This window comes from Gouania willdenowi, chromosome 24, assembly GCF_900634775.1.
Source record: "Gouania willdenowi chromosome 24, fGouWil2.1, whole genome shotgun sequence".
NCBI lineage: Eukaryota > Metazoa > Chordata > Actinopteri > Blenniiformes > Gobiesocidae > Gouania > Gouania willdenowi.
In genome coordinates, this window is record NC_041066.1 from 1,424,018 (window position 1) to 1,451,831 (window position 27,814).

Sequence of the window (27,814 nt, forward strand, 5' to 3'; positions counted from 1 at the left end):
AGAAGGGACAAACATCTTCTTCTTCAGCAGGCTGCGCACTGTAAAGCGCATTGCTGCCCCCCACAGGTAATTAGGTATATATAAATATACATACTGTATATATTCATCTTTGTTCCAGCCTTACTTTAAAGCCAAAATTATTTCTTAAATTGATAAAGGGCCATAATTAATGTAGTTAGAGAGTTAGGCCCAATCCCGATGTCCACACTCACTTTTTTACAGCAATACATACACTCTTTATGATTGCAGCTTTAGGCTTTATAACACACACACACACACACACACACACACACACACACACACACTTCTTTATAACTGTGTTTACAGTTTCTCTGTTTATTGCATGATCAATTAATTCTAAACTCAAGTGAAACACTCTCAAAACCTTGAGGTGAGTCATTTCTACAAAGGCCATTCACTCATCACATTAACATGTAAGGCATAATACAACAACTTAGACTATACAAAATGTATCTATAATTACATATCTACATTTACAAAAATTTAAGCATACATACACAGATGGATTTTTTGTTGCAATTTGCTTTTGTGTATATAGTGTTTGCCCACAATTATCACCATGTTTGAATGTTTTTGTTTCCTATTTCGCTCGTTTCACATCACTTTTAGGGCGACTGTGCCTCTGGTGGTGGAGGGGATTGAGAGGTTGGGGGTTAGATACCAGTCTATATGTCGAAGTGTCCTTGGGCAAGAGACTGAACCCTAAGTTGCTCCCTGTGGTTTTCCAGCGCCTTGCATGGCAGCTCAGTCCCACTGGTGCGTGAATGGGTGAATGAGTTGATATCAAATCAAATCCATTTACTATTTTAAAGCGCCTCCAGCTGGTTTCCCAGGAGTTTCCTGCCATACAGCACAATGCAATGAACTATGGGTAATTCCCTTACATAAGTCTGCAAAGATGGACACTTGTGGAAAGGGTGCAAGAAGTACTGAAAATGTCACCAGAAGTTCCCTCACACACTTCATGATTTCCCAATGGGACAGACTTGAGTCCTCACAGACTTAGCGGAGTGCCTCAAAGTCAGTGTGTGTGTGTGTGGACATTGGGATTTACTTATGCTTGGTATAGGTCCTCCACTAAAAAATACTCAAGACACTATATAGAGCAGATTTAACATTTTATTCAAAAGACTGATTCAACGATGGGCTGCAGCTTTAAAACTCCCGCACTCAGCCCAATAGTTGATGACAATTAGAGTAATTTATACACAGGTGTTGATCATTACATCCTGTTGACACATTGCCCGGGCAGGCGTCTCAGTATAAACAGAGATGCACAAACGCTGTAAATTACATTGTTCTCCATTTTCTGGTTCCTTGAACAAGGAAATTTTTTGATTTAGGCAATATGTGGGACCTGCAGTAATATTGTGACTGTTATGGAAATGAGGATCCTGCAACTGATTAATTTGACCTTTCTCATATTTTATTTAGTTGTTTTTATTCAGATTATGATGCACACTCCTTTGTAACCCATAATCACGGTTTTATATAAACAGAGGATGTACACAGGCAACATCGGGGCAGCTAAGTGGGTGCAGGGGTCCTCAGGTGAAGATGGGAGCATCCAAGTTAATTGTCTGTAGTAAATAGACGGTGCAGCTAATGTAGTTGTGTCTGGGTTATGCAGATTAAAAAGAGCTAAAACAACTGATGCATGCCTGGAAGTCCCTTTTAAATCAAAGAGTACAACAATTATTATGGTACTGATTAAAAAAGGAAATAACAGAAAAGACACCTATGCTGGTTGAATCACAGCGTAGGTGTTGACATCACTGTTTATGGGATCAAGCAAAACGCAAGGATTTATTATGAAGGAAAAATCCCAGCATATTCAGGTTTTAATTGAAAATACATTATTTTTAGATCAGTCCCAAAACGTTTCAGAAGAAACAGGAGTTAAAGGCAGGAAAACTGCTCCTCCTGCCTCTGATCAGTTCCATCATTCTGCATCTCCAGCCTCAGCTCTCCACTATGGGTGCTGGTGTGTTCTGCTCCTCAGTCACTGCTCTCCTCTTCTTCAGGCCCTTCATCTTTCGTGTGTGCAGCTTGGACAGATCCTGTTTCTGCATATGTACACGTCCAAACTTGGTTCCAAAGGCATCATGGGATATGTTCTTCTTTTTCTTAGGCTGCGGTACAGGAAGGGGATATCATTGAAGCAGATGCAATTTATTCTTGTCACATGTTGGTTTTATTTGGCTGAAGCTTATACTACATATAAAATTAACCTATGAATGCATACTGCATGCACAAATTGTAAAAAATATACATGTGATGTGCCATGAGAAAACCAGAAACAAGTCAGCATTTTGAGTTATTTACAGATTCTGAACGTGTGATTACTAAGCTTTCTAATAGTATGACACAGAAATCAAAGAACATTTGAAGTCGTTATGGCCATCTGAATGTTGTTTGTATTGTCTTTATCAGATGAGCTTGTTTGACTCAATGCAACGCAGCGGTAGGGACAAAACAATGGACTAGCGTCTTAAATAGACTATTTCTGTCGTATTAAAAGAACTGATTAGGAAAAGAAAGTGATTTTGCCGTTCCAGTGAGTTTTCAAACAGCACATTGTTGGACACATAAGAATTTATGGTAATGTAGCCATGTGCTTTACTTCAACATGCAGTTTACTGGCCAAAAACAATAACAAGAGTGTGAGGATAGGCTAAGGAAGGACAGGATATTAATCAGCTGTGGTCCTTACACAGCCCAAATATGGAAGCCACTAAAACAAGTCGTTTTTATATATATCTCAATTCTGGGGTTCTTTAAAAAAATAAAACAATGACATTAGTCTTGTTAGGTTACTGTGTTAATTATCAAGTACTTTCAATTGGAGTTTAGATTCTTGGTCTGAGACCGAGCCCAACCCGAGTTCGGGCCGGGCCTCATTTTTAACTTTTTAATTTTTTTTTTTTTAATCTTTATTACATTAATATTATTTTTTAATAAACACAAAAACACTTCTATAATGTTGTGGTATCATTTCTAAAGAGATTTCTGCTAGTAGTGGGACGGGATATTGACGGCGTTGTGTTGCGTTTAGTTGTTCAGTGTGCACATTCACTGAATATTATTTTCTGATTTTGCTCATTCCTCACTTGCTGCTGGAGCACAGGGAACAAATATGATTGTGTGGCACTCCCAAAAATCGGTCAGCCACAATTTATGTGTAAGAGCTGAACTATCCATAGCTTTGGTATTTTTTTTTTATGTATTTATTTATAGTTTTTTTATTGTGAACATTTGGGTGCTTTTACTATAATTCCATCAAAAGTAATGAGGAGTGGAACTTCTGTGTGGGAACTAGTTCCTCTAGGGACAGGTAAAGGGGTGGCGCTTTCCCCCATCTCTTCAAAAGTATTCTGGAGAGCTGTGAGCACAGATCGTGTCCTGACTTCTCTGTTTCACCTGCATTATACAGGTCAGTAAATGTTCCAAGCACTACAGAATGTAGAGTATAAGTAAACATTGTTATCACTGGAGGTGTTAAGTGAAGCTTAGAGCATGTTTAGCCGAGTTATGTGTAGTTTTAAAGACTAAAAGTTCAATCGGCAGCCGCCATTTTGGCTCAAACCAGACAGGCAAAGTTCAATCGGCAGCCGCCATTTTGGCTCAAACCAGACAGGCAAAGTGCAGCAGCAGCCGCCATTTTGGCTCAGAATAGACGCCCGTTTCACCTAGTTAACAGTATAGTAGTTACATAGTATGTCTTATGTTTTACAGTTCTGTTTTGTTGACAATAATAATACATATCACAAACATTAATCCTTAAGTCCAGCCCCTTGAGAGAGGCAAAAGGTTTATTACATGCCAAAATGCATGAAAACTGTGAACTTATGTAGTAAATGATGATAAATAGGTTATCCTGAAACAAAGTATATGCACTGTATGTACAGAATGGGTTATTTATAAACAGTATTGTTTATTGGTTAAAACTGAATTGTATCTTGAGTGATGAGAGATGATGTAAATGTGAGATATGGGAAATTATATAATTAGCAAAATGTGTGTAAAATCAGGAAACTGGACTAAGGAAATATGTAGTGGTCATGTGATTGTGATGATGTATGTCATTAAATCAGAAGAATTCTGGAGAGCTGTGAGCACAAATCGTGTCCTGACTTCTCTGTTTCACCTGCATTATACAGATACTTTTATTTGCTATTGTGGTCCTTCATCCTTGGGACCCATAACAATTGCGTGCTTCAGTCAGGTCTGCGCTTCACGCACTGGTCTGCATACTGTAACGGACTGAGTTCTATGTTCTGGTTATGTTCCACTTGCGTGTATTCAGTGGTTAGTTGATGTTGAGATTTCGCATGGCCGAGAGGCATCATGATTCAAAATATTTTTAGCTGACTAGCAGTTATTTTGTTAACTACAGATTGATTATTAAATCCAGCACACGCACGCGCACACAGCTAACAGCTGAGAGAAAGCAGTGAAGCGTGTTTGATTTGGTGATGTGCTGTTCCATCCAAGTGAGAGTCTTTCCTGCAGCTAGCATGTAGCTTGCTTTTGCCCTGAGAGTTATGCTAACAATCACACCATCCATCGCGTGATGTTACTGAAGCATTTGGTAAAAATAATAATGTTAAGATTGGAGACTAATTACAATGTCAGAAAATATATAACCCTACTATTAAGATGGATTTGAAAACATTTTTAAGGCAATTAAGGCTTTGATTTTGATATTTTGATTTCATCACCTTTTAAGACTAAGGTTCTGTGTGGAACCCTGCTATATTTTAGGTATACGTACTAAACTACAAACAAAGCAAGATTTTTGTGGTGATCTTTACCTTCAGAGCCTTAGGCTGCTTGTGAGCCAACTTGTACAGGTCATCTGAAGCCAGGTGTGTTCTTCGCAAAATCAGGTCCAACGAAGGGCCCATTTCCTCAAGTTCGATCCGTGGCGTCCGACAACCAGACTTCTTTAACAGAGATCTGCAAACACATGCCACATGAGAACATGTTGTGATGGGACATGCATTAATCAGCGTACCTGTAGCTCCGCATGTAAATCCGGCCATCCACGGCAGTGAAGTGCAGAATGTGTTCTAAGCCAGCGAGGCGCACTGCAGACACTGTAGGTCCTCTGAAGAAGTCTGATGGACAGGCCAACAAAAGGAGCATTAGTAGGGCCCTATGAATCAACGTTAACGGAATCAGGGACGGAATCAATCAATGAAAACGGAATCCAGTGTTGAACTCGGTATGGACAGAATCGGCATAAAACACCGTCACCCTGAGGCAAGGAAAGTTTGTTTGTTTTTGTTTTTTTAAAATGGGGAAATGTTTCTGTGTACAGCTTATTAGAATCACCGCCCTCCCCCCCTCCCATCATGGCCACATCAAATGGCTCCTAAACCACCTGAAATACTGTCTAAACGGCCAACAAACTACGCAAATCATTGACTCTTAAATACAGAGCTGACCAGTTCCCGCCGAACTTTGCTGTGCCTGTGAAGCGCCGTCCGTTTCTCGTGTAGCGCTCCGCGAAAACATGATCAGCTTTAATCAGCTTCACCTGCTCAGTGTGCTTGATTAACATCTCAGAGCTACAGAAGATCTGTGGATAAAGTTGTTATTGTGGACGAGAACATCGATGCCAGGGATTGTTGAGTCTGAAATATCGTAGGTTAATGATACTGTAAAATATTCTGGCCCCTAGTGGTGAAATAACTGATGCATCCTTACCTTTATTTATTTTGTGTAATCATTACGCTTTGGAATGATGTACTCAGGATCATTTAAATTAAGTTGATCAAAACTTAATCAATAAACCTGATCAGATTCAGTAAACCACCGATCCCTGAGGGGTAATTGGGTGACATTAATGCTGCTCTCATACATCTTTATATGACATATAAACAATTGAAAAGGAGCAGTCAGAATAATTCATGTCAGTAGAACATCTACCTTTTAATTGTATCTTACTTTATTTTAGACATACATTTTTGTTTAATTATGACTTTTTTTTATTTATTTGTATTTATTTTGTTTCCTGGCAGGAGTTACAAACTAATATTTTCTGAAAAATGTATTAGTATTTCTAAAAAAAGAAATTTTAAATTATTAATGTGGAAAACAGAATTTGGAAAAAAATAAAACAGATTTTATTGGGTCCTACATTAGGAAGCCAACATCTGGACGTAATGACACCTGGAGTGCGTACCTATGAGCAGACTCTTCAGACGCTTGTGCTCCACGTCCGTATCAAAAGCCTCTCCTGCAAACACCAGCATGGGTTTGGTTCCCTCAGGACACTTGCTGACCTATGAGAAGATGAAGCAGAGCTGAGGAGGTTATTGATCAGTCATTGCTTAGCTCTACCATACAGACTTCCATGATCCCTCGGTATAGAGCAATACTCTTCCCCATTTATATCAAGCTATATTTGTTTATTTTTTTCATTCAAGACTTTAAATACATTTCTTTCTCCTCCACATTTAAAAAAAGAAAAGATGAATGAAAAAAAGCAGAAAAAAGTCACATGTATAACATCTGCCCCCTCCATAAAAAAAATAATTACATTAAACAAAGGCAAACTGCAACAAAGTCATCGTCACATGTGATTTGAAACCACAATACAGCTACACTTCTCTCATTTTTTCAACAACAAATATTGAGTGATCTTGATTATTTGATGTCATCATTTAGATTTTTTCCATAGTCTGATCCCCTGAACTGAACCTTTCTGTTGTCACTTTTTCGAATATCTCTATTCCTCGCAAGTTATTATTACTTTCTGTCTAGTCTCTTAATGGCTTTGTGGAGCCTTCATCAAATTAAATGAGCCACGCTATCGCAGACTAAGAAACATCCACAGCATGTGCACCATGCCTCAAAACACGAGGCACTTGCAGTAATACTTTTTTCTGATGTTACGGGGGAATAGAGGCAACAAACTACAACAAAAAGAGGTGTCACTGTTTTCTCTATTTTAATTTCAGCAAGTTCATCTGGTCTTTTTTTAAATAATATGTTCATAGTTCCAACACTTCTTTCACAATGATTTTTCAAAACTTTTCCAAAATATGTTATAATAATAACACATTTTATTTAAAAGCCCTTTTCGAGACACTCAAAGACACTTTACAGCATAAAACAACAAGAACATTGATAGAAGAAAATGTGACAGAAAAAAGAGTGAGTGAAACAGGTGAGTTTTGAGTAGTAATTTGAAGGATGGGAGGCCGGTGCAGTTGCGGATGTGGCTTGGTAGGGAATTCCATAGGGTGGGGGCAGCTACAGAGAAAGCTCTGTCCCCCAAGGTTCTGTGCTTGGTCCTGGGGACAGTGAGGAAGTTTGCACCTGAGGAGTGGAGGCTGCGGAAGGAAGTGTAGGGGTGGAGCAGATCTGTGAGGTAGGAGGGGGCCTGATTATTAAGGGCTTTATAGGTAAGAAAAAGGAGTTTGAATTCAATGCACTGAGGAACGAGGAGCCAGTGGAGGTTTTGGGGGACAGGTGTGGGTGAGGAGGCGGGCAGCTGCGTTTTGGACGTATCGGAGTTTATTTAGGAGTGTGGAGGTTGTACCAAAGAGGATGCTATTGCAGTAGTCAAGGCGGGGTGTGTTATCAAATTTCCATCACTTAGATTTGAATTGCTAAGATCTATTTAAGACCATTAGAGCACAAAATGAGTGGGCCTTTCCAGTGCACTAGTGTAAAAGAGGTCTGAAAGTGTGCCACTGTTAGTAGAAAAAATGTGGCACAGGGAATAAAAGTTGTCCATCACTTATTTATCATTAAGCATCGTACAGTGGTGCAATTACCTATGACACCCATTTTGCAATATTTTTTTTTAAAATAACGATGCATCAACTAATGAATGTAACATTAGACAACAACTAGCCAAGTGCTACTATCTTTAATTATAAGATTACAATTTCAATTTGCAGAAAAATTTGTATGTCAGCCTTTTTGTTTGTTAATTGTACTTGAAACCAGTTTGATAAATTGCTTACATAAATCTTAACATTTTTTGAAAAGTACCCTGACTTAAATTTTTATTATTTATTTTTATCTCTTCTTTCCATTTATGGTGATTATCTTAAGTAGGTGAATTGGATTGTTTCATTGGTAAATAACTTGACTAACGATCTGGATGAAAAAAATTGCAATAAAATCGAGATTGTGATCTTATTTTCCTCATCGCCCACCCCTAAATGTATCAAATAAAATCTAACTTTACCTTGATGTCTGCCAGAGAGACATACTTCTCAACCCCTAACTCGATCATATCCAGCACATGGAAGTCAAACATACGACCTGTAAATGACAAACACATGCACGTCACTTTAGTGCTGGGGTGGCAAAAAGATTTCTGTTTTCAGATGAAAAACATGTTGCATGACTTTCAGAGTGAAGAGGGCACAAACAAAGGGTAAATGTTGGCATTTCTTAATCAACACAATATTCTGTGACACAAATACAAACAAGGAAGGGCCATGAAAAAGACTTCAACAATACTGCTAGTATAGTCATTGTGGAGAGTGTGTAGATTCCAATCTTTTTAATTCGTCATTAATCAGACACCATGACTATTCTACAAGTCTCGATTTGATAACTGTAGGCTTATGCCAGGGTATAAAATTAGGGAAATTAAGTGTATGTATTCACTTGAGACTGTGTTTATACACAGAAAAATTGCTGGGTTTGTGGTTAAGGAATTAATTTATGGTAGAGGGTGAGATATCAATTAATTAGTTGATGTATCATGATCAAGGTAGTAAATAACTACGCACAGTCCTAGTTTTTGAGACATCCCAGTAACAGACAAACCTCAGCATGTTACACTTTAGCCAGAGATTGTGCTTCAGCCACAAAGTTTGTCATGTAGTGATATATTATAGGATAGCTAAACGTATGCATGCATGTACGTCTGAGTAGTTCTGCAGGTTTGTGCAGACATTACCAAAGATGAGGTTGTTTGGCCTCTTCTTGTTGTGCGAGCCAAACAGAAACAGTGAGCAGTCGGACTTCTTGGAGAAAAACTCCTGTTGGAAGGTTTTAAAGAATTCAAAGCCAGTTGTGACAGAGGCAACAAAGCACTCAACATACATCTTATACACTTACCAAAGATGTGGAATCCTCAAAGGGTCGTGTAATGTTCTTCCTACGAAGCATAGAGACATTGAATTATAAATGTAAATCTCTGACACTCTGCAAAGAGTCTCATTCTACTACGGCATCAAGAACAGCAGCTCCTAACCTTTGTGGGTGTTAATAGTGTTGTAAGACTCGACACCGGTCTTGGGACATTCTAAAGGTTTTGGTCTCGTCTCAGACTCCAAAGCATATGCTACTCCGTCTTGTCCGGGACTTCCCGGACATGGGATTTGCACTGATTTCTTTCTATTCTTCAACTTTATTAATGCGATAAGGAAAAGAACTTGATAAAACGATAAATATCTTCAATTCATGCATTAATCCACCCTGTGATGACAAACTTCTCTTCCCTTGAATTTTTAGTTGTTTTTGTATTTTGTTACTAAATTTGTTCAGGCTCCGCATTTTAAGTTATTTGCAGTTGAACTGTTTGATTAATGTTCAAATTTCAACTAAAATATTTCCCATTGGCTCACTGATTGTCTTTGGGGTTGCCTAATCAGAATCAGAATCAGAATCAGAATCTTTATTGACCAGGTACAGTTTAGAACAATACGAGGAATTTGACTTGGTAGTTGCAGTGAAAGAAGACACATCAACACACCGGAGCAGCCTTTTGCGGCGCCCACACATTGTAATGTGTCAGACACCTGCCAATACTGGGACCATCCATCTTATTTCTAGTCAGAAACGCCTCAAAACACTTAATGTACATTCATTTGACAAATAATAATTTATAATAATTCTGGAATCATTGGGCTTTTAATACACAGTTTATATTTTTTTCAAGAATTTATTGAAAGAGCCAATAATTTTTTTTACATGTTCTGCTTTGATAGAGTTGCAGACACCTTTTTTGGTCAGTCAAATGTATTTAAAATAAACTAAAACTAAGGAGAGAGAATGTTCTTAAACTGTTCAACAACCTTGTCATGGTTTTTGAAATTGATGTGACTTAAAAGTCTTGGTCTTGTCTTGGGACATTCTGGTCTCGGGCACAACACTAGGTACTACACGTGAATAATGTCTGAATTTAAAAAGTCAGAAAACCCTGTGATGTCAACAACTACACTTTGCAGCCAATTTTTTTCCCCCATCAATTTACATTCATCAGGATCAGACATTGTACACTGTACAGATCAGACATTCTTCCATCAATTCATGCACACTTTCAACTGAAGCCTTCCTCATGCAGGCACATTCACATAACTCTTACTTTTTGTACAGCACTGCATTGGGTTTCTTCAGGGAATACTGTAAGAAAAAAAAAAAAAAAAGAAAGAAAGAAAAAGGACCAACTGTAAATCAACAAATAATGACTGTTTAACAAATAGATTAAACAAAAAAAAAAGGCAATTTTTTTTTTAAGATTTATTTTATTATTTTCAAAACCCTTTCTGCCTTTTCACTAAAATGTGCAGGTACGTCTTCACAGAAATTTTGTCACTGTTGAAGGAATCAATATATTGTTTACTGGAATAGACTATTATGGTGTCACTGGTAAGAAAGACTATTTTTTGTTTACAGAAAGCACTATTGGAGATACTTATTAGTTTACATTGGTATGACACTTATTTACAGAAATGTTGCACTAAAATAGTGTCACTGTTCATAGGACACTTTCAATTTATTGTCTTTCAGAGATATAAAATATTTTTTTTTTTTCACTTAATCTTTTTTTTCTTAGGTCATAAATCATGGTAGACTGATTTCTGACCAATATATCGATAATCGCAGTGTTGTCATATCGTGAGACAATCATTATCGTGAGCATTGTATCGCGTTCTGTATCGTGAGGTACTCAGAAGTTCCCACCCCTATTTTAATGTGTAGCAAAGATCTCACAATACAAAATGCTGAACTTCATCTCCTGTGAAATAGAATTAGCTAAAAGAAACTGACTAAACCCTCACCAACAGGTTTTGGGAAAATATCAACTTTTTTTCCTGTAAAAAAGTTTCAAGGCAACAATGATGTCAAGACTTAACAGCCGATCACACAAATTGCATAAAATGAAAAATATCAACCAATCAGATCGGTGGAAAGATTAATAAAATGTATTATTATTTTTATGTACAAAGTGGTGAGGGTCCTATAAGATAATGTATGCTATTTAAAATAAAATAATGTCCACCTAATGACATAGGCTTGCTGAGCTGTATAAATGCAGCATTCACAGCGTCATCGTAGAACCCATATCCCCATCTATGGAAGTCTGATGGGAATTAAGGTGGACTACGTGAATAGAAACACGTCTGTGCTTTAATAAAGATAAACTGACTGATCAGAGCGCTGTCCGTTTATTGTCTGATGAATTAACTTTGAATGATCTTAAGATTTTACTTATTAACAGTCTGCAATTTCCATATTAATGTTTGGTTAGATGACGCCAGCTAACGAGAGATAACCTGGATATATTTATCCAGCTTCGTACTACAGACCCTACAAATCCGACGTCAAAATCGTGCCTTACGCGTGTAGTTGGACGCTTCTGCTTATTGAATACAGACGCTTGTCACCAGTGCTGAAGATGCTCAGGACGCATGTCGAAGGGAGGGGCTTCTCTGTTGCCGGTGGTGTTCATACAATGGATGATATTGTGGCGATCAGTTACGTTCATAATTCACTGAGTGACTGTGAAGTGGTGGAACATTGTGTTGAGAAGGTGGTGTTTCCGGTCGGATGTATTTTGGTGTGACTCAGTGTGTGCATTGTGATGTCAGAGGGCTATAGAGAAGTGTGGGTGAAAGGAGAAAAGTGTGGAGTTCCTTGCTGAACATGCCGCCTCCGAACCCCGTTCATCAGCTCTACATTGCCGAGAGAGTGGCTTGGCTTATTTGCACCTCGGCGCCATTTCTGGATTCATCAGAGCTGTGCTCGGACGAGAGTCGCTTTCAGCACTACTTCCATCTCTCCCGTGCCCAGTTTGACGACCTGCTGACCGGCATCGGCGCTCGCATCTTCTACCAGGACCCCAACTACAGGCCCTCTATTCCAGCAGAAGAGCGTCTGTCCATCTGTCGCTGCCTCCGGTTAGTGTTTTTTTCCTCTTCTTTTTCTCATTATTCTGATACGTCACGGTTGGGGAACTCTCCCGATTGGTCGACATGCGCGATATGCCCCAAAAGTTTAACAATCCCAACTCCAGTGTCGGCTGTGTTGGAAGCGTCGGATGCACGCCAAAAGCGTCCGCTGTGCGAAACGCTTCAAAACGCCCTAGAAGCGCGTCCACCATATATTGTGAATGTAAACCTGCTGCTTTCTACGCTTTTGATGTGTTTGGTGTGATGGTGCCATAACAATGAGCGAGTGTTACTCTGAACAACTTTGTTACTGCAAGTTTTTCCTAAATGGTTCCATAATAGACCTGTCATTAAGGGGTGGAGCTTCACTGTTGCTCAAACACTACCAAAGATTGTATATTAGTGTAAGAGGAACACTCCTCACTTTACATCTTTGACATGGAGCAAAGATTTCTCCTCTTTTGGTGCTGAGATTATTAATAAACGAGCAGTATTTATGCTGGAGGCCAATCAAAGGTAGATCCTCCTCTGTTCCATGTTTCTAACAGACCAAGTCATGGGTACTCACGATGTCCTTGAGAGTCTGGGTGATGGTCTGACTGGTGTTGCCTCCTTTCATGATAATGGCACCCTTTACATTCTCAGTCAGTTTGGCCGCTCTGTTGTCCAAGAAGCGCTTGGAACGCTTTGTCTTGGGTTTTCTAGGAACACAAAGTCAGAAAATCATGATGAACTGTGCAACAGAAGACTGACAGTGGGATACACACTGAGATCAGGTTATTGTATCATACAGAAAGCTGAAGAGTTTGGAGACAACTTCCTGTAAACTACAAATTAAAACAATAAATGCATGAATGTATTTGGAACACTTGAACCAAAATTAATCTTGCTATTTTGTTTCAACCGTCAGTTTACACAGTTTCCTCGTCTTTTTCTAATATGAATCCATTACAGGCTATTAAACTTCCTGAAATAGTGTCACTACTGGGATTATTTTTTTAGACCAAATAAACCGCTAATGTAATGATAATAGGTTAATAGTAAGGCAGTTAAAAATTGATTAATAGGCATCACATGGATTCTCTGAAAATTGAATCGCAGTACTTATTTTAAACAGCAGAGGGCGATATATATATATATATATATATATATATATATATGTTTATCCTTCTCTTGTCCAGAAGTGTAGGCGGCGGGCGAAATCTGCTACTACTCCCTTTCTGGCCGCCTTCTACTCTTAAACATGTTCATAATTGATTCCTTACCCCTTTAGCACCGAAAGAATATCTGTAATATTACGTGAATATCTGTAAAAGTCACATTTTACTATTAGCTCTGTCTGCTAGCATAGCATCTCTTCTTCACTGCTCGAATAGCTGCATGCCAACCGACCACTGGGTTGCCAGCGCCCTCTGCTGGTCCAAACAAATATCTGACATAATTACAGTGCAATGACTGTTTTTTTTTTTTTTTAAAGTCCAATTGTTAAGGCACAAAATACATTTTTAGTTGCACTTTTAAAAAGAAAAAGAACTATTATGCAGTTTTGCATTGTTTACTATAGAACCAGAATTTAAATTAATAGTCTTCTTCATTTGTATTATTCCTTTATTTATTTAATTCAAGATTTATCTTTTAGTTAAATTGCATTGTTTTGAATAGTTTATCAAGGGATTCTTTTGACAATGAAAAATAAAAGTAAAATAGTACAGTATTTCCCAAAAAGAATAAAGGAATATTTTCAGTCATCATTTGTCTAGAGTCCCATTTTGTAAAATAAATGGTGAGAGAATCGTATCGTGGACCCAGAATCGAATCGTATCGGGAGTTGAGTGAATCGTTAAATCCCTAAATGATATTATAAAAATGCAAGAAAGCCCTTTTAAATGCAATTAACTGGCATTTCTCGTGACCATATATTAACTTTTAAATATCCCTAATAAATAACACAAACAAAAATAAAATATACTTTCATTTTTGTTAGTAAAAAATTGCACAAACTATAAAATAAACCCTGTCTCTTAAGAAAGAAACACTTCAACGTAAAACCACTGACAACCAAGACACTCGGCTACATGATATCTCTTTGTGGTTCCTTTGTATACTAGAGTTTATCACACTCACTGGTGAATTCTGTGTGCCCATCTACAATAGCACCTTCTAGCTTAACATGCTAAACGCTCTGTTGCTGATGCTATGTGCGACTTTACACCTCTGGTATGATGACGCAGACCTATCTCACAAAGGGAACACCATTCTACCTGCCAGCATGATGTTAAAATAATAGAAATGTGTTTTAGCCATGAGAAGAAGCTAGTCACTAGGGCTGGGAGATATGGATCAAAATTCATATCTCAATATTTTCTCTCTAAATGGCGATATATGATATAACTCTCCATATTTTTTAATCAAATAAAGTCTTACCAGAAAGACAATTATGGGTTAAATTTGCTTATGAAAAAAGCCACACAGGCACATTTATTATCACAAACAGCTGCACAATATGTGCCATTTTTGGCTTTTTCCCCTTTCATGGACAGCACGTGTGAGTGAGTTCTGTAGTGTGGCTTGTTTAGGGAATGGTCTTGGTTAGGACGCACTCAGTGATCATTTAACTGTGCCTTTCATACTGTTCTGAGAAGAGAAAGCAGCAACGCCTGAAACTAGTTCTTTAATACAAAATGACCTATAGAAATATGTATCTCAGAAAGAAAACATTGTAAAGTAAAACACTGTTTGACTGTACGAATAATATTAAATACTTGTATAATGTAAAACAGAAAATTCGATACATCTTGAATCACGATATATTGCCCAGCCCTACTAGTCCTCCTAGTCTTGGGTTTTAACCCCATGACATGAGTCGAATCGGGATATTAAACAGATGAACCAATAACACCCCTACAAACAATACCCGTTGTGTTTACTACACAGAGGAAAGAACAAGAAATCAAAATATAAATAAATAAAAATGTGTTGGGTGCTGCTTATTTTTGTGTCGAATGAATACATTAAAAAAAAAAAAAAAATACATTGGGAGAACATGTGCTCATTGGGGAAAAAACGTAGAGCACTATCGTGGCGATACAGTATGACTAAAAACAAAAGTATAAATGTCGCTGTGTGTTTTATGATAATCAGACTGTTGTTTGTCATATTTCGTTCTCCAGAGACGCCTCATAAACAAACACATTCGTTCATGCTCCATGTTCCCCATTAATTTAAACCCCTGTCCCTTCAAAGGTCTATGTGTGGCCATAGACACACACACATTATATACATATATATATACATAGTAGTCAGCAAACACACACGGCGAGCTTTAACTTACATTACACCGTCTGAATGCATCGTTTCTCACGGTTCACAGTGAAGTCCAATCGCCACGTGATGGTCAGAACGCTGCTGATCTTCTTCTTCGTTGTTATTTAACGGCAGCTTACACCACTGTAGTTGCATTAGCGCCTCCTACTGTCATTTTAAACTAGCTAAATTAAGGGCATTAAAACAAAGCAAACATAATAATAATAATAATAATAATAATAATAATAATAATAATAATAATAATAATAATAATAATAATAATAACTTTCATGTGATTACCTTAGTTGGTAAATTTTGTCTGCTAATATCAGAAGTGTGATGAAATGAGCTTGCAAGCATAAATTAATCATGTTTTAGTAAATTGTTATTGAGCAATATCAATATCAATAGAATGTAACATGAATTGTAACTGTGTGAAAGGTATAAAACCAGCAGAAAAAAGCCGGAAAAAGAACTTTGGAGAAGTGGAGTGAAGAAATTTACAGGAATACATATAAAGGCTTGTTTGAGTTTTTAAGAGAAACTGGTATATTCACGAAAATTTAGAAATATATATCCCAGGAGCCCTGGTTCACACGCCAGCATAGTGGGTAGCGCTCATTGATCTGAACAATGGTTGACACCCGCCATTAAACGAGAGAGAAGAAGAAATTCCATCATGACATACTCATTCCAATACACTAGGTGGCGATAAACACTAAGATGGTGCAACACACCAGTAAACAATAAAGAAAGAAAATACCTGCACCGTATTGGTTCTTTCGTAGTCATGACGACTGTACCTGGTTAGCTCTGGTTAGCTCGTTCCATAACGCGCGAGTTTACGAGAAGATTCAAAACCCGGCGCTGACGTTTTGATTCAACAACAGTATTAATATTTACTGTATTAACACAGAGCATTAGGCTCAGTGCTTGTAAAGGCTCTATTTAGTAGTAGTAGTAGTAGTAGTAGTAGTAGTAGTAGTAGTAGTAGTAGTAGTAGTAGTAGTATTGCAGCATGACACAGTCTGTAGTTGTCCAAGGTGAGTTATTCTACGTGTGTGTGTGCTAATTACATCTTCATTTTTCCATGTTCAATTACTATTACAGTCACCAGCATTTTTTCCAATTCCAATTATTTTTATCCTCAGAAAGTTAATTACAATTACGTTTTCAGTTACTAAAGTTGAATTATAATTAATCACAATTACTGAGCCTGAAATAATAACCTAATAAAAGTGAACCTACATCTTGTGCTAGCTTTCTATTATGGAACGGGTCCTAAATCATCTGTAGAATACACTAAAAACAAAAATCTATCTATCATCTAATTTATTTCCTATCCATTGGTTAACATGTTAGGTTTCCTAATCAATGAAAATATAGGTTTTAATATTTTTGCTGTGAACATCTGAGTCTTTTTTGTGTCAGTATTCCCATAGATTTCAATTTTCTTTAAATGGTAAAATGTTGGAAAGCTTGATATGAAAGATATTTTTGATCATTGTGAATGTATAGAACTGTAACATGGTTCCCCAGTTTTCTGTTAAATTATAATTGACAATTTTATAAAACTTTCATGCCAATTGCAAAGTATAATGTGTGTAATGTCTCATCATGTCCATCTTTCAGTGGGACAGTGTGGGAACCAGGTCGGCTGCAGGTTCTGGGATCTTGCTCTACGAGAACATGCTCATGTCAATAAAGTTAGTACACACACACACACACACACGAAAAAGCTATTTCTGTAATATGTATATGGTAATATAAACAATAGTGCTGGGCAATTTGGACCAAAATTCTTATCTCAATCTTTATTTCTCAAAATGTCAATTTACAATATATTGATCTTGATGTTTCAAATTCAATAAAGTCTTGCCATGAAGACAGTTCAGGATTACATTTGTTGATGGAAAATGCCACACAGGCACATTTATAAATGAATAGCTGCACAGTGTGTGCCACTTTTGGCCTTTTCTTCTTTAAGGGACAGCACGTGTGAGTGAGTAACTGCATTCTTCTATGGAGCGTCGATTGTAAAGTTGCACATGTTAAAATAAACAGCAAATTTTTTGCAACATTTATCAACAATGCAAAAATAAACAGCATCCTTTTGCTACATTTTGCAACAAACCACATTTAAAAAATGTATGTGAATTGTATTGTTATTTTTGACCAGATTTACAGCAATAATGGGTGAAATGTGTGATTTATTTCTCGTAAAAATATAATGTCAGTGTTAAATGTAAATTTTAAACCTAAATCCTAAAGTTAAATATACATTAAATGTGTAATGTACAGTACATCGAAATGTTAAATGTACATGTTAAACATAAATGTGAAATATAAAGCTAAATGTTAAATCTAAATATTTAATCTAAATGTTTATTCTAAATGTCATGGGTGAAACTAAATATTTAGCTAATATGCAAATTCACAGGAATTAGCTTTTATTTTTGTACTGAATTTGCATTTAACATTTAAATTTAGATTTACATTTAACATTTAGATTCAACATTTAGCATTTATATTTAATTTTTAACATTTAGATTTAACCTTAACCTTATATTTTCATGAGAAAAAAAATCACAAATTTCAAAAATATTGCTGTAAATTTGGTCAAAAGTAACATTAAAAAAAATAATTCACTCACGTTTTTTAAACATGGTTTGTTGCTAAATGTTGCAAAAAGTTGCTGTTTATTTTAAAATACACAACAACCATCAGCGCCCCATACTCCTCATGCTGTTCTGAGAAGTTAACTTGTTAAATGGCTCACTGAACAACAAAATATTTATCGAGTTGTAATAAATATTTAATACAGTACATTTAAAAGCACTAAAAAGTTAAAGTGAAAAAGCAAGTGGCGCTTATTGGTGTGTCAATATTCAACATCAGGGATAAATATGGTGATAAACATTTAAAGCAAGATCAAATTAACGGAGGAAATCCCACTGTGTAGTGCAGAGATCCAGTGACATTAACGCACATTACGCTCATTCATTATTTAATGGAGGGTAGAAATGTGTTCAGTAAGCATTGCTTCTCCTTGATTATAATATTCAAATATTTAAATCCATTTGAGGGCGAATTTTTAATGAAAGCAAACATTCTGCTGGTGTTTCTTCTGCACAATGCTGTCCTTGTAATTCTTGTATGCAGTGTAGTGTAAAATGATTTTTTAGCTCTGTGTGAACCCAGTGACAGCTAGGAATGATGACCTGTGACCTCATTCATCACCCCCCACACACCATACATCCTGTTTTCCTCTTTCTTAGAATGGTCTGTACGATGAGGCCCTCGGCAGCTTTTTCAGGAATGTGGACTCAAGGTACCTACATTCATCTATTATTTGGCAAGATTTGTTGCAGTCTAAAAGTAGTGCTTTTTAAATTGTGATCTTTTCAAGGACGTCCTGTGGTCGCGGGGGAAGAATCCAACAATTGAAGGCCAGGGTAAGATGTGCCCAACAAATGCACAATATGAATGACTTGTATTTAAATTATGTGGAAGCATAATAGTTGATGAAGTATACATGCTAGGCCAATAGATGTCGTTGCGATTTTGCAATGAACCAAAATAAGTGCATGTGCAGACTTACTCTGAACACATGTAAGAGAAGGGGTGTGTATTGCCTGCCATCTGGCGATATGATTCGTATGCCGATACATAGGTCACGATACGAAACGATACAATATATTTTGATATTAAAGAAAAGGCGATTATTGCAATTTTTTTTTTTTAAAGAAACAACTACCGGTAATCTGTAAATGTGTACACCTTCATGAGAACATTATGAATGAAATATATTTTTTAATTAAAAAAATTGGCTTTAACATGTCATGTGCCAAAAACTTAAAACAAAAAAATAACACAATCTGCCTGTGGCTTTGAAACCAACTTTGACTTTAGTCCAACATGAGTTTGGTGCAACTTTACTGAGGTCTATGCGTAGAAAAACAAATAAATGCACAGTTGGTACTTTCTTTTTAGATTTTTTTTAAAATCAACATGCCCAGGTTTCAGCGCACTTGTTTGTGCAGTTACAAAGTCTCCTGCAGTGGAAAAGATAAGGTAAAAGGTAAAATAAAAAATTGATATGGATGCATTTCAAATCGATACGAGAATCGCACAACGTAATATGTCGCAAAACCTATTTTTTCCAACACCCTTAAGTAAGAGTAGAGCTTTAATTGGACCTACAAAATTAGACCCAACCCCCCAAGGCCGACAGAATATGACCTGAACCTGAATAAAGCCGATCTCTTTTTAAGCCTGAACTCATTACAGCCCGACACTATTCAAATCCGTGCGTGGCGCGAACATGTAGAATGATCTTAGGGGAGTTTCTCAGCTTTATTCATCCAACTATAAACATAACAAACAGGTTCATGTGCCGCTGAATGATACGTAACGGTTTACTTCTGCTGTAAAGCATGTGATAACACTCATGTAACACACACTCTACATATGTGACACACAAAGCAACACAACAAGTAATTTGTGCATTTTGTTCACATAATTTATTCATGTACCAGAGTACAGCATCCATTTGTACGTCTTTATTGCGCTCATCCAAACACATCACCTGTGAAGTAAATCAACACTTTGTTGGAGAAGTTCAGTTAAATACCAGAGTTCTGAGGCACACGAACAGTGTTCCTCTGCGGCCTCAGTAAACATGACCGTGACACAAAAAGTGTCGTTTCCACGGCGACGGAGAGGGAAGCCTTTTCAAAAACTTCTACTCTGAAGCTCCTTTTTAAAAACTTCAGTTTTCAAGCATCAAAATGTTGTTGCCATGTGAACGAACAGACAAAACGCAACAGAACGTTTGCGTTTTCACTTGAAAACGTTGCTGTGTAAACAGGGCCTATTTACATACTTTAAGCATTACTAATGCATCCAAGTAAGCTCAGGGGCCAGTTTTCAATTTCTTTAGTCTAAATCATCACATTTCAGAAAATGTGTCTTTTAAAAGCCAAATAATGTGAAAAACAGTACAACTAATGAATTAGATCCAGAAGCAGAAAAAGAAAACCCCACAACTCAGCCATGTACTAAACTTGGGTTTGATGCAATAAAATTACTAAGTATTTAAATTGATTATTTTTATATTGGTAAATTGAGCAGATGATGATGAGGCAAGTAGTTAATGTGAAATGCCTTTTTTATATTTGAATGTTGTATTTATTTTATGTAGTTATTTGGTTAATGTAAACAAAAAGACGCAGAGGAGAGATTAGCAACTTCTCACAGCAGGGGCCACAAAACAGATATTCTGATCCAAGGGCCCCATTATCGACATTCATGTCAGCATTTCAAATGATGACCAAACAACATTAAAACAGGAAAGAACAGAGTAGAATCCATTGGATTACAAAAGAAGAACTTTGGAATGCATTCCACCCATAATAGCATCAAAGTCTATAAGCTGGCCTTTTTCCTCACATTTCCCCACCTGCAGGCGGTCTTGGTGGATATGGAGGAAGGCGTGGTCAACGAGATCCTGCAGGGCCCGCTGAGGGAGGTGTTTGACAGCACACAGCTCCTCACTGACGTGTCTGGTTCAGGAAACAACTGGTGAGACTCTACTGATGTCGCGTGACATTAGCTCACGTGTTGCATACATCAGTCATCAGTTAGATCTGCTGTATTAATGTGTGTTTATCGGTGTTGGGAGGAATGCTGGTAAATCTATTGCTTATCATGTACTGTATGTTGTTGTTGAGGTACAATGATTGCATATTTTCAAATTATTTTGGTCTTTTAACACAGTATTTCTCAAATGGGGGTATGCAATAGCACTATAGGCATTGAAAAAAATTGTTTATTTTTAGTTAAAAATGATAATAATACTAAATATTACCAGCAACTCAAAAAACGACAACAAAAACACGCAAAATAAAAGAAAAATATACTGAATAATAAAAAGAACAGACAAACGACAACAAAATACACAAAATGACACCAAAGACACACTAAATGATCACTACAAAATACACAAACATAACAGAGAAACAAACACATCAAACACACATACTGAGAGAGAATAATTTAAATAATACCAACACACCAAAAACACACAAAATAAGAGAAAAATATACTGAAAAAATAAAAAGAACAAACAACAACAAAAACATAAAATGATGATATAAATAATCTTGATTAGAACATTAACTGAAAATACAAGGATCAGTCTTGATCCCATAAGATGATGATCGTCATTTAAAGAAACTTTACAAATGAATCTCTTCAGGATGCCCTAAATACTGTTTCATTCCACTTATTTAGAAAATGAGATTCTTTTAAATGTTTGCTATCACTCATTCATTCCATCAGTATGCTCTAGTTGTTTTTAAATAGTATTCTGAGCAAAATGTGGTAGTCGGAGAAAGGGGGTTCTGTACTTGGATTCCAAAGTAAGAGAAAGGGGGTACTGGAGCTAAGCAGAAACACTGTTTTAACACACAGCATTCAAACACAATGTATTTAGGCCCAATTCACTTTGTGGACACTAGGGGTGAGAGAAATAACTGATAATTTGATGCATCGTCCAGGGTTCTCGCCAGCGCTGTTGAGCGTAGGGGCCCCCGACTCTGTGATTTTGATCCCCTATGCTGTGATGTTGGCTAAGTTTCAACCAGTAAAGGGGGGCTTTTCTGTTGTTTTTTCCTTTTTTAAACGGTACCATCGTCGTTTGTTGTACACTTGGACACAAAAGGGACTTCCAGGCGTGCACGGGTTGTTTAAACTCTCTTTTTAATTTGCATAACCCAGAAACACAAACAAGCACCATCTGTTTACTACAGACGAGTTGCTGGAATGCTCCCGTCTTCACCCGAGGACCCCTGCAGCCACTTAGCTGCCCTGATGGTGCCTGTGTGTATCCTCTGCTTTGTAAAGGCGCAAACATACTCGGGTGGACATCTACGGATCGCAGACTCCGCCAGGCCAATTAAGTGCAAAGCTCAGAGTTTGAGTCTGCCGTATCACACAAAACACTGACCAACATGTATTTTTCAAATGGACCTCCATTAAATCTAACACCGACCTGCATTTCACCTCCTGGTGAAACAGAGCATTAGAGATGGAGACGAGCTTAGAGGACAGACTGGCAGACAAGCTATAAAAGTACCGTTAAAACACGTCCCAGAAAGAGTACAAGGACTACAGTGAAGCGCTAAGGACTGTGGGAAATGTAGGATTTTACTGAAAACTACTATGCGGCGATGCGCTCCAGGTGCGCTCGATTATGAATGCTCTGAGGAGTGTTTGGACCTTAACCCATAATCACTGTTCAAAATAAACAGTGTGCTTTATAATCTAAATAAAAACAATCAACTCAATAAAACAATAGAAAAATATAAAATTAATTAAACTTTAGATTTACTTCACAAAATCTGGCCCTCAAATTGCAGGAAATTGTGTTTCAGTGGGTGATACATTTAGAAATGTTCAGGATGAAGATGCCCTCGGACCCCCTACAAGATCCCCATACGATGTGAAAAATTTCTGGTGAGAACCCTGTCATCATTCTGACATACAGTAATCGATTATAATCATTGCATACATTTCCAATAATCAATTACTTAAATGATAAATTACGTGACACACTGTAGGAATGGTAACAGATACTTTAAAAGCCTATGGCTGAGCTGCTGATTTTAGTTTATTGTATATAATGAACTGTATATAATATGTATTTTAGAACTTTACTGTTTACTGTATTGTATATATTACAAGCAAGGATGCTGCTACTATGGCTCGTTACCATGCAGTTTTAAAACGGTTTACAGATGAATAAAAGGCATTGAAGGTAACTTTTTCTCCTGTGTCTGAATGCAAATGCTACATTTGAAGAAATGCTTTTAAAATGTGCATCTAGATGCATCAATTCATAATCAAATTTCAGTCCCTGTACTCATAATCAAATCGTGAGGTGCCTGAAGATTCCCACCACCAGTGGACTCCAACGAGTTTTGGGAAATGTACTTTGAACATCGAACAGAAAATGTACTGCTCTGTGTTGCCCAGAAACAAAGATTTGTTAAATGTATAAAGACATCAACGCATCGTGTTCTGCAGGGCCGTGGGACACTTGACATACGGCTTGGCCTACAGGGAGCAGATTGTGGACAAGCTGAGGAGGGCAGCGGAGCACTGTGACTGTCTGCAAGGCTTCTTCATCATTCACTCCATGGGAGGAGGTCAGCGTAACCTGAGCATTATCACAGGAAACAACAATGGCTTTTGTGTGATTTTGTTGATTTTTTTGTGTGTTTTCCTTGTCATTTTTGTATATTGTTTTTGGATTAGTTTTAGTTGTATTTTTGTAGTCATTTTGTGTGTTTTTGGAATAATTTTGTTGTTTTGTGTAATATTGTGGGTTTAGTTTTCTTTCTTTTGTACTTAAAGCTGATATCCAGAGTTTTTAAGAAATTTATGTTTATCTATGATTCTTTTGAAATGCGAAAAAATACTTAACTAGTCTTTTACTATGGTCTACTGCTGGTGGTCATTCCTATACATTAATGTATTTAAGTGCCTCCTTCGTCCTATAGACCCCTATACAAATGGAAACGATCGCTGATTGCGCCCAGCCAAGAGGCTCTAACTTCCTGTTTTTGAGACTGTCAATCAAAGTGAATGCGGAACTGTGCACGGACACAAGGCCGCGCGTCACAACAGCAAACATGTAAATATGATTTTGACTCTTACCTGACCCATAGACATATATCAATGCGACCCGATGCGACCTTGTTATGTTCTGCGATGCACATGCATAAAAGTAGAGGTGTGGCTTCTGGTAGATTGCAGAGGCAGGGGGAGGACATGGAGCTGTTGAGGGCGGGACATTGAGACGTTTCTCAGAAACTCCGGATATCAGCTTTACGGATTTTTTGGTTACACTTTCCTTTGGGGTGGCGTTTGGCCCCCGGGGTGACAATTTCCCTTGACTGCTATTTTAGAGCCCCATATGTAACAACACCCGAATTGTTCTAAAAAAAAAAACATTTTATAAAACCCAAAGTGTTATAACTGGTCAATGATGTAACAAAAGTGCTGAGCCCAAAACATAAAAATGTTTTGGGTTGTAACAAGTTGTTACAGTTTGGATTTGTTATTAGATTATGGGGCAGGCAAAGAAAATCTCCCCTAAAATGTAATTATTTTATGACATCATAGAGTGAGTCAATGATTTATAAATTAAAGCTTATTGCTTCAATGTAGGGTAGTATCTTACACAAATGCGTATATACATATACTGTACAGTGTATATATATATATATAATATATATTTATATATATATATATTGGAAACTTTTTCTTACCTTCATGTATGTATGTACAGTATGTATATATATAAAGTAAAAACATATTTATGTTTTGGGCTCAGCATCTTGTTACATTATTGATCAGTTATTACATTTTGGGTTTTATAAAAAAAAAAATAAAAAATCATAACAATTCGGGTCATTGTTACATATCAGGCTTTAACAAGCTCCGTTAAATACTTTTACCTTTAGGCATAACTATCCAAAGTATGAACTTAAAGCAGGTGTGCTGTGAACTCAAACAGACTGGTTCACTGAGGGAGGAGCTGCCACCCATTGGCTTTTCATTCTAGGCTAAGCAGGTGTTAACTGTTGTTTTTTTCCTCTTCTTCAACTTAACATTCACATTTAAATTAGTAAAGTCAGCATTTTTAGACATGGACAGTATCACAGAGGCCATAGGTTCCCAAAGTGGGGTATGCAAATTGTCATGAGTTACGTGAAAAAAACAGCGTGACAACAATGGAAACTACAATATAAATAGAGCAGCAGTCAGGAGCCTCTATGCATTGCCAAAAAACACACATTGGTCTTTTTCAGACTGCCTTCTAGTGGTGACAGAGAAAATGTGGGTTACATGGCTTCAGGTTAAATGTCTGAACGGTACGGGACTGTGAAAAGTTTGGGAACCACTCAACTAGGCCATGTGTTCTTATCCTAAAACATTACAGGTGGTCTTCTAATTGTAGCTGTAAACTTTAGGTACGGGCTCTGGGCTGGGGACCAGAGTGCTCAGCCTCCTGGAAGAGGAGTTCCCCTCCGTGTCCCGCATCGTCACTGCCATCTATCCGTCTACAGAGGATGACGTCATCACATCCCCTTATAATAGTGTCCTGGCCATGAGGGAACTCTCAGAGCATGCAGACTGCGTCCTTCCTGTGGAAAACCAGGTCTGTGTGTGGGAATACGTCCCCTGTCTGTTGATATTTGTACTGATTCCTCCTACAAATGTTAACTGACTCCAATATTTTTCATTCAATTTTCCAAGTCCTTGCTTGACATAGTGAATAAGATTAAAGTGATGGCTGATGGTGCAAAGCCAGGCTCAGTAATTAAGAGGGATAGCACCATCATCTCTGGGCAGGGTGGACTCACTGGACCAGAGAAGCCTTTTGATGCTATGAACAACATCGTAGCTAATCTTCTGCTTAACATCACCAGGTAGGTAAAGCCTTTAAACTGAAAACCCAGTCAGCTTCTAGAGATAATGTTAGTGTCAAGGTCTGTTGGGAATAATTTGTGCTGTTTCCTATTCTTTCACTCTGATCCTTATACTGTAGTATCAGCTTTGACCTGTTCCTATCCAATGGGTTATTTCATAGTAACATAGCAACAATACCTTTGCTCCATCCCTTCTTATTGATGGTGTAATATTAAAAGCAAGTTAAAAAATGTAGATGTTTCTTTTTATTGGAATAATATAGGCCAGTCATGGCCTACAGGCAGCTCAAGGGCAAAGAATGACTCCAAAAACACACACAGTCAAAAACAATATACAAAAGGACCCCTAAAACACAAAAAATGACTAAGAAATACACAAAATTACTCCAGAAAGACAAAAATAGAGAAATATTCTACAAAATGATGACAAAAACATACCAAATTAAACTAAAACCAGACAAAATGACAATAGAAGCACACAAATCCTTTGTTCTTTGGTGTATTAATGGTCAAGTTGGTCATTGTTCTAAATGCTGACTATCTGTATGTATGTAGCTGACACAGGAGATGTGAGCATGATGTGCTGTACTGAAAACAAATTCTCTCTGTTGTGTGGCCATTAATACATTATTTTGATTCTGATTCTGAATGTTGATAATGTGGCCCTCAGACGGTCACCATTCTGTGGCTCCCTGGTGTTTTAAACTTTCACAACTTAGTAGTATTGGAATGCTAAACCCCTGTCTGCTTTACTGTATATTTCTCATATGATGTTTGCTGGAAACAATGTTTATTTTCTACTTTGTTTCAGCTCTGCACGTTTCGAAGGCTCCCTCAACACGGATCTGAACGAGATCGCCATGAACCTGGTTCCCTTCCCTCGCTTACATTACTTGGTGCCCAGCCTCACTCCCCTCTACACCCTGGCAGATGTCAGTGTCCCCAGTAGAAGGTCTGGTGCCTCGCTGTCACTGCTCTTATTTTAAGCACACAGCTGCTGAGTTATGGATATATTCAGCTTCTTGTTACTATCGTGTTGTGTTAAGCAGAAATGTTGTAAAACCTTCTCTAAAAATGTGTTTTTTTAAAGAGCGTTTTTAAAATGTCCAACTTTAGTTGGGGAAGATTTTTCAGTCTGTCCACTTGCTCTCTGACAGCAGTTGCATGGAGTCTTCCACTGCTTGTTAGGTGAATGAAAGTGCTGGCCTCTCTGTGTCTCTCTCAGGCCCCGCCCACTGAGGTCGTCCTTTTTTGTTTAAGTATAAAGAACAAGAAGACATAGCAACTTGGTCCTTGGCGACAATGTCTGCTTCGTTTCAGAAGTCAATAGAATCAGAATCAACTTTATTGCCAAGTAATGTATTGAATACACACGAGGAATTTGTCTTGGTGAACTGTGCTTTCTCTGATAGTGTAAACATTAAATAATAACAATCAACTAGAATAAATAAAAATAAATAAAAAAGAAGTATAAACATAAATATAAAGAGTAGTTAGACTAATATGTGCAAACTAAATAAAATAACAAGATAATAATAATAATAGTAATAATAATAATAATAATAATGAAATGAAATAAAAAATACAATAATAATAATAAGATAATAGTGCAGTAGTGCATTGATGAGTAGTGCAGGTGAACATTTAAATGAAACTATTATAGCCCTCATTTATCAACCTTGCATGAAAACGGGTGCAAATTTGAATTCACATTGTGTCGTACGACACTGAGGTCAAACAACCACAGCAAGAAAAGATAGGAAATCCTCACATCTGAGTTGGAGCAAAACAAAGATGTACTTTTTAACAGTGTGAAAACTGGACTTAAAGGTATAGTTTTGC

At 37.3% G+C, this 27,814-nt stretch overlaps 2 protein-coding genes across 3 annotated transcripts in view; one reads left to right on the plus strand and one right to left on the minus strand.

The window, feature by feature from the left end:
• Positions 1-1,122: 1,122 nt before the first annotated feature.
• rpf2 (ribosome production factor 2 homolog) lies at positions 1,123-15,608 on the minus strand. Its single transcript, XM_028439619.1, has 10 exons — positions 15,502-15,608; positions 12,739-12,871; positions 10,364-10,401; positions 9,115-9,154; positions 8,954-9,035; positions 8,231-8,307; positions 6,212-6,311; positions 5,039-5,141; positions 4,836-4,980; positions 1,123-2,153 (listed from the first exon to the last, which is right to left on the minus strand). The coding sequence occupies exons 1-10, from the start codon at positions 15,519-15,521 to the stop codon at positions 1,983-1,985; spliced, it is 909 nt and encodes a 302-aa protein (XP_028295420.1). The 5' UTR covers positions 15,522-15,608; the 3' UTR covers positions 1,123-1,982.
• A 672-nt stretch (positions 15,609-16,280) lies between these two features.
• The window catches only part of tube1 (tubulin, epsilon 1), a 31,122-nt gene continuing 19,588 nt past the window's right edge, over positions 16,281-27,814 (plus strand). For both annotated transcript variants that reach the window (XM_028439565.1, XM_028439566.1), the window contains exons 1-9: positions 16,281-16,516; positions 17,106-17,179; positions 18,752-18,804; positions 18,883-18,928; positions 20,941-21,056; positions 23,562-23,683; positions 25,514-25,701; positions 25,800-25,972; positions 26,784-26,924. In XM_028439565.1, coding sequence (XP_028295366.1) covers positions 16,492-16,516; positions 17,106-17,179; positions 18,752-18,804; positions 18,883-18,928; positions 20,941-21,056; positions 23,562-23,683; positions 25,514-25,701; positions 25,800-25,972; positions 26,784-26,924 — 938 coding nt within the window. In that variant the 5' untranslated portion in view covers positions 16,281-16,491. The remainder of the gene's footprint in view (positions 16,517-17,105; positions 17,180-18,751; positions 18,805-18,882; positions 18,929-20,940; positions 21,057-23,561; positions 23,684-25,513; positions 25,702-25,799; positions 25,973-26,783; positions 26,925-27,814) is intronic.